General features: G+C 44.7%; 1 protein-coding gene across 13 annotated transcripts in view; it reads left to right on the top strand.

Annotated features, from left to right (window-relative positions):
- The window catches only part of eps8a (EGFR pathway substrate 8a, signaling adaptor), a 161,011-nt gene that overhangs the window by 56,681 nt on the left and 96,193 nt on the right, over positions 1-8,137 (top strand). For 7 of the 13 annotated variants that reach the window (XM_082978117.1, XM_082978110.1, XM_082978122.1 and 4 more), the window contains exon 2: positions 7,817-7,916. In XM_082978117.1, the coding sequence (XP_082834243.1) occupies positions 7,852-7,916 (65 nt within the window). In that variant the 5' untranslated portion in view covers positions 7,817-7,851. Of the gene's footprint in view, positions 1-7,137; positions 7,917-8,137 lie in introns of all 13 variants that reach the window. The other 6 variants (XM_082978114.1, XM_082978113.1, XM_082978111.1 and 3 more) reach the window with 3 other exon arrangements.

Below are 8,137 nucleotides of genomic sequence, written 5' to 3' on the forward strand. Positions count from 1 at the left end.
CTGTCTCTCTCTCTCTCTGTCTGTATCTGGCTCTGAGGGGCCATGCTGAAGCCACCAGCCAGCCTGTCTCTCTCTCTCTGTGTCTGACCTCAATGAGAACACAGCAGCTCGTTCTGTTCATCAATCATTCATCACCTAGTAGGGTGTCAGTGGGCCAGGTGTCCTTCCTGGTTGGAACTGTCTCCCTCGTTTCAGTAGGACCTGTAGACATTAACGAGGTCCAGTAGGACCTGTAGACATTAACGAGGTCCGGTAGGACCTGTAGACATTAACGAGGTCCAGTAGGACCTGTAGACATTAACGAGGTCCGGTAGGACCTGTAGACATTAACGAGGTCCAGTAGGACCTGTAGACATTAACGAGGTCCGGTAGGACCTGTAGACATTAACGAGGTCCAGTAGGACCTGTAGACATTAACGAGGTCCGGTAGGACCTGTAGACATTAACGAGGTCCGGTAGGACCTGTAGACATTAACGAGGTCCGGTAGGACCTGTAGACATTAACGAGGTCCAGTAGGACCTGTAGACATTAACGAGGTCCAGTAGGACCTGTAGACATTAACGAGGTCCGGTAGGACCTGTAGACATTAACGAGGTCCGGTAGGACCTGTAGACATTAACGAGGTCCGGTAGGACCTGTAGACATTAACGAGGTCCAGTAGGACCTGTAGACATTAACGAGGTCCGGTAGGACCTGTAGACATTAACGAGGTCCGGTAGGACCTGTAGACATTAACGAGGTCCGGTAGGACCTGTAGACATTAACGAGGTCCGGTAGGACCTGTAGACATTAACGAGGTCCGGTAGGACCTGTAGACATTAACGAGGTCCGGTAGGACCTGTAGACATTAACGAGGTCCGGTAGGACCTGTAGACATTAACGAGGTCCGGTAGGACCTGTAGACATTAACGAGGTCCGGTAGGACCTGTAGACATTAACGAGGTCCGGTAGGACCTGTAGACATTAACGAGGTCCGGTAGGACCTGTAGACATTAACGAGGTCCGGTAGGACCTGTAGACATTAACGAGGTCCGGTAGGACCTGTAGACATTAACGAGGTCCGGTAGGACCTGTAGACATTAACGAGGTCCGGTAGGACCTGTAGACATTAACGAGGTCCGGTAGGACCTGTAGACATTAACGAGGTCCGGTAGGACCTGTAGACATTAACGAGGTCCGGTAGGACCTGTAGACATTAACGAGGTCCGGTAGGACCTGTAGACATTAACGAGGTCCGGTAGGACCTGTAGACATTACGAGGCGGAGGCCGTGCCGAGGCCGGTAGGACCTGTAGACATTAACGAGGTCCGGTGGACCGGACCGGTCCGGCTACGAGGCCGGGACCTGTGACACGAGGTCCGGTAGGACCTGTAGACATTAACGAGGTCCGGTAGGACCTGTAGACATTACGAGGCCGGAGGCCGTGCCGAGGTCCGTAGGACCTGTAGACATTAACGAGGTCCAGTAGGACCTGTAGACATTAACGAGGTCCGGTAGGACCTGTAGACATTAACGAGGTCCGGTAGGACCTGTAGACATTAACGAGGTCCAGTAGGACCTGTAGACATTAACGAGGTCCAGTAGGACCTGTAGACGCGGCCGGTCCGCGGGAACATTAACGAGGTCCAGTAGGACCTGTAGACATTAACGAGGTCCAGTAGGACCTGTAGACATTAACGAGGTCCAGTAGGACCTGTAGACGCGGCCGGTCCGCGGGAACATTAACGAGGTCCAGTAGGACCTGTAGACATTAACAAGGTCCAGTAGGACCTGTAGACATTAACGAGGTCCAGTAGGACCTGTAGACATTAACGAGGTCCAGTAGGACCTGTAGACGCGGTCGGTCTGTGGGAACATTAACAAGGTCCAGTAGGTTTAGTCATTACAGAAGGGTGACTTGGTGAAGAGGATTTTGAATATTGACTCTGTGGTCCTCAACCAGCCAGCATGGAAGCTACTGGTGTTTAGATTTTCATTGGCTTCTCTCCAAGCTTGGCTCAATGTGCAGGGAACTTTGTGTTTGCATGATATGCCAACAGCTGTGTCCTCTAACCCAGCCTGGCAGTTAGGACTTATCCTCTGTTACCATAGAGACGTGTATATACTAGAATCCTCTCTGTGTTCTGTTACCATAGAGACGTGTATATACTAGAATCCTCTCTGTGTTGCTCTGTTACCATAGAGACGTGTATATACTAGAATCCTCTCTGTGTTGCTCTGTTACCATAGAGACGTGTATATACTAGAATCCTCTCTGTGTTCTGTTACCATAGAGACGTGTATATACTAGAATCCTCTCTGTGTTGCTCTGTTACCATAGAGACGTGTATATACTAGAATCCTCTCTGTGTTCTGTTACCATAGAGACGTGTATATACTAGAATCCTCTCTGTGTTCTGTTACCATAGAGACGTGTATATACTAGAATCCTCTCTGTGTTCTGTTACCATAGAGACGTGTATATACTAGAATCCTCTCTGTGTTGCTCTGTTACCATAGAGACGTGTATATACTAGAATCCTCTCTCAGTATTGTTCTGTTACCATAGAGACGTGTATATACTATAATCCTCTCTGTGTTCCTCTGTTACCATAGAGACGTGTATATACTAGAATCCTCTCTCTGTGTTCTGTTACCATAGAGACGTGTATATACTAGAATCCTCTCTGTGTTCTGTTACCATAGAGACGTGTATATACTAGAATCCTCTCTGTGTTCTGTTACCATAGAGACGTGTATATACTAGAATCCTCTCTGTGTTCTGTTACCATAGAGACGTGTATATACTAGAATCCTCTCTGTGTTCTGTTACCATAGAGACGTGTATATACTAGAATCCTCTCTGTGTTCCTCTGTTACCATAGAGACGTGTATATACTAGAATCCTCTCTGTGTTGCTCTGTTACCATAGAGACGTGTATATACTAGAATCCTCTCTGTGTTCTGTTACCATAGAGACGTGTATATACTAGAATCCTCTCTGTGTTCTGTTACCATAGAGACGTGTATATACTAGAATCCTCTCTGTGTTGCTCTGTTACCATAGAGACGTGTATATACTAGAATCCTCTCTGTGTTCTGTTACCATAGAGACGTGTATATACTAGAATCCTCTCTGTGTTGCTCTGTTACCATAGAGACGTGTATATATACTAGAAGCCTCTCTGTGTTGCTCTGTTACCATAGAGACGTGTATATACTAGAATCCTCTCTCTGTGTTCTGTTACCATAGAGACGTGTATATACTAGAATCCTCTCTGTGTTCTGTTACCATAGAGACGTGTATATACTAGAATCCTCTCTGTGTTGCTCTGTTACCATGGAGACGTGTATATACTAGAATCCTCTCTGTGTTCTGTTACCATAGAGACGTGTATATACTAGAATCCTCTCTCAGTATTGTTCTGTTACCATAGAGACGTGTATATACTAGAATCCTCTCTGTGTTCCTCTGTTACTATAGAGACGTGTATATACTAGAATCCTCTCTGTGTTCTGTTACCATAGAGACGTGTATATATACTAGAATCCTCTCTGTGTTGCTCTGTTACCATAGAGACGTGTATATACTAGAATCCTCTCTGTGTTGCTCTGTTACCATAGAGACGTGTATATACTAGAATCCTCTCTGTGTTCTGTTACCATAGAGACGTGTATATACTAGAATCCTCTCTGTGTTCTGTTACCATAGAGACGTGTATATACTAGAATCCTCTCTGTGTTCTGTTACCATAGAGACGTGTATATACTAGAATCCTCTCTGTGTTCTGTTACCATAGAGACGTGTATATACTAGAATCCTCTCTGTGTTCTGTTACCATAGAGACGTGTATATACTAGAATCCTCTCTGTGTTCCTCTGTTACCATAGAGACGTGTATATACTAGAATCCTCTCTGTGTTCTGTTACCATAGAGACGTGTATATACTAGAATCCTCTCTGTGTTCTGTTACCATAGAGACGTGTATATACTAGAATCCTCTCTCTGTTGCTCTGTTACCATAGAGACGTGTATATACTAGAATCCTCTCTGTGTTGCTCTGTTACCATAGAGACGTGTATATACTAGAATCCTCTCTGTGTTGCTCTGTTACCATAGAGACGTGTATATACTAGAATCCTCTCTGTGTTCTGTTACCATAGAGACGTGTATATATACTAGAATCCTCTCTGTGTTCTGTTACCATAGAGACGTGTATATACTAGAATCCTCTCTGTGTTCTGTTACCATAGAGACGTGTATATATACTAGAATCCTCTCTGTGTTCTGTTACCATAGAGACGTGTATATACTAGAATCCTCTCTGTGTTCTGTTACCATAGAGACGTGAATATACTAGAATCCTCTCTGTGTTGTTCTGTTACCATAGAGACGTGTATATACTAGAATCCTCTCTGTGTTCTGTTACCATAGAGACGTGTATATACTAGAATCCTCTCTGTGTTCTGTTACCATAGAGACGTGTATATACTAGAATCCTCTCTCAGTATTGTTCTGTTACCATAGAGACGTGTATATACTAGAATCCTCTCTGTGTTCCTCTGTTACCATAGAGACGTGTATATACTAGAATCCTCTCTGTGTTCCTCTGTTACCATAGAGACGTGTATATACTAGAATCCTCTCTGTGTTGTTCTGTTACCATAGAGACGTGTATATACTAGAATCCTCTCTCAGTATTGTTCTGTTACCATAGAGACGTGTATATACTAGAATCCTCTCTGTGTTCCTCTGTTACCATAGAGACGTGTATATACTAGAATCCTCTCTGTGTTCCTCTGTTACCATAGAGACGTGTATATACTAGAATCCTCTCTGTGTTGCTCTGTTACCATAGAGACGTGTATATACTAGAATCCTCTCTGTGTTCTGTTACCATAGAGACGTGTATATACTAGAATCCTCTCTGTGTTCCTCTGTTACCATAGAGACGTGTATATACTAGAATCCTCTCTGTGTTCCTCTGTTACCATAGAGACGTGTATATACTAGAATCCTCTCTGTGTTGCTCTGTTACCATAGAGACGTGTATATACTAGAATCCTCTCTGTGTTCTGTTACCATAGAGACGTGTATATACTAGAATCCTCTCTCAGTATTGTTCTGTTACCATAGAGACGTGTATATACTAGAATCCTCTCTGTGTTCCTCTGTTACTATAGAGACGTGTATATACTAGAATCCTCTCTGTGTTCCTCTGTTACCATAGAGACGTGTATATACTAGAATCCTCTCTGTGTTGTTCTGTTACCATAGAGACGTGTATATACTAGAATCCTCTCTGTGTTCTGTTACCATAGAGACGTGTATATACTAGAATCCTCTCTCTGTGTTCTGTTACCATAGAGACGTGTATATACTAGAATCCTCTCTGTGTTCCTCTGTTACCATAGAGACGTGTATATACTAGAATCCTCTCTGTGTTGTTCTGTTTCTATAGAGACGTGTATATACTAGAATCCTCTCTGTGTTCTGTTACCATAGAGACGTGTATATACTAGAATCCTCTATCAGTGTTCCTCTGTTACCATAGAGACGTGTATATACTAGAATCCTCTATCAGTGTTCCTCTGTTACCATAGAGACGTGTATATACTAGAATCCTCTCTGTGTTCTGTTACCATAGAGACGTGTATATACTAGAATCCTCTCTGTGTTGTTCTGTTACCATAGAGACGTGTATATACTAGAATCCTCTCTGTGTTCTGTTACCATAGAGACGTGTATATACTAGAATCCTCTCTGTGTTCTCTGTTACCATAGAGACGTGTATATACTAGAATCCTCTCTGTGTTCTGTTACCATAGAGACGTGTATATACTAGAATCCTCTCTGTGTTCTGTTACCATAGAGACGTGTATATACTAGAATCCTCTCTGTGTTCTGTTACCATAGAGACGTGTATATACTAGAATCCTCTCTGTGTTCTGTTACCATAGAGACGTGTATATACTAGAATCCTCTCTGTGTTGCTCTGTTACCATAGAGACGTGTATATACTAGAATCCTCTCTGTGTTGCTCTGTTACCATAGAGACGTGTATATATACTAGAATCCTCTCTGTGTTCTGTTACCATAGAGACGTGTATATACTAGAATCCTCTCTGTGTTGCTCTGTTACCATAGAGACGTGTATATACTAGAATCCTCTCTGTGTTGCTCTGTTACCATAGAGACGTGTATATACTAGAATCCTCTCTGTGTTGTTCTGTTACCATAGAGACGTGTATATACTAGAATCCTCTCTGTGTTGCTCTGTTACCATAGAGACGTGTATATACTAGAATCCTAACACACAGAGAGAGGCGGGACTCTCTCTCCTGCCTGGCGTGACCCGTTACCATGGTGAGGACTAGGAGAGGGGCTCATTGGCTTAGTGAGGAGGGGGCTCCGCAGCGGTTTTTGGCATGTTGTGTTATTTCTTTATAACACAATAATCTACAAAGCAGGTGGCTCTTTTACACTTGGGGTTTAATAGGAAAGAACGTTTTCTTTCCCCCAAGTCGAGGTTAATCCCTTATTTTATTTATGAATATTGACTCAGAGTATATGTTAGGATACAACAGATTTGGCATCCTTATTTATCCTGCTCCTTTGCACCCCAGTATCTCTACTTGCACATTCATCTTCTGCACATCCTACCATTCCAGTGTTTAATTGCTATATTGTAATTACTTCGCCACTATGGCCTATTTATTGCCTTAACTTACCTCATTTCCACTCACTGTATATAGACTTTTTATTTTCTTTGGTTCTACTGTATTATTGACTGTATGTTTGTTTTACTCCATGTGTAACTCTGTGTTGTTGTATGTTGTCGAACTGCTTTGCTTTATCTTGGCCAGGTCGCAGTTGTAAATGAGAACTTGTTCTCAACTAGCCTACCTGGTTAAATAAAGGACTTGTTCTCAACTAGCCTACCTGGTTAAATAAAGGACTTGTTCTCAACTAGCCTACCTGGTTAAATAAAGGACTTGTTCTCAACTAGCCTACCTGGTTAAATAAAGGACTTGTTCTCAACTAGCCTACCTGGTTAAATAAAGGACTTGTTCTCAACTAGCCTACCTGGTTAAATAAAGGACTTGTTCTCAACTAGCCTAACCTGGTTAAATAAAGGTGAAATGAAAATAATCAGGTGACTGTCCTCTCTGTGTCCCCCATCAGGTGACTGTCCTCTCTGTGTCCCCATCAGGTGACTGTCCTCTCTGTGTCCCCATCAGGTGACTGTCCTCTCTGTGTCCCCATCAGGTGACTGTCCTCTCTGTGTCCCCCATCAGGTGACTGTCCTCTCTGTGTCCCCATCAGGTGACTGTCCTCTCTGTGTCCCCATCAGGTGACTGTCCTCTCTGTGTCCCCCATCAGGTGACTGTCCTCTCTGTGTCCCCATCAGGTGACTGTCCTCTCTGTGTCCCCATCAGGTGACTGTCCTCTCTGTGTCCCCATCAGGTGACTGTCCTCTCTGTGTCCCCATCAGGTGACTGTCCTCTCTGTGTCCCCATCAGGTGACTGTCCTCTCTGTGTCCCCATCAGGTGACTGTCCTCTCTGTGTCCCCATCAGGTGACTGTCCTCTCTGTGTCCCCATCAGGTGACTGTCCTCTCTGTGTCCCCATCAGGTGACTGTCCTCTCTGTGTCCCCCATCAGGTGACTGTCCTCTCTGTGTCCCCATCAGGTGACTGTCCTCTCTGTGTCCCCATCAGGTGACTGTCCTCTCTGTGTCCCCATCAGGTGACTGTCCTCTCTGTGTCCCCCCATCAGGTGACTGTCCTCTCTGTGTCCCCATCAGGTGACTGTCCTCTCTGTGTCCCCCATCAGGTGACTGTCCTCTGAGTTCACCCCCCTCTTCCAGGATGAACGGCTACCCCCCTCCCTCCTTCCCCCAGGGAGGGTTCGACTCATACGCCTCGCAACTCAAGTAAGACCACCCATCGCTCTGACTACCCATCACTCTGACTACCCATCACTCTGACTACCCATCACTCTGACTACCCATCACTCTGACCACCCATCACTCTGACCACCCATCACTCTGACCACCCATCACTCTGACCACCCATCACTCTGACCACCCATCACTCTGACCACCCATCACTCTGACCACCCATCACTCTGACCACCCATCACTCTGACCACCCA

Source organism: Salmo salar, chromosome 07 (genome assembly GCF_965601325.2).
Source record: "Salmo salar chromosome 07, fSalSal1, whole genome shotgun sequence".
NCBI classification, from domain to species: Eukaryota; Metazoa; Chordata; class Actinopteri; order Salmoniformes; family Salmonidae; genus Salmo; species Salmo salar.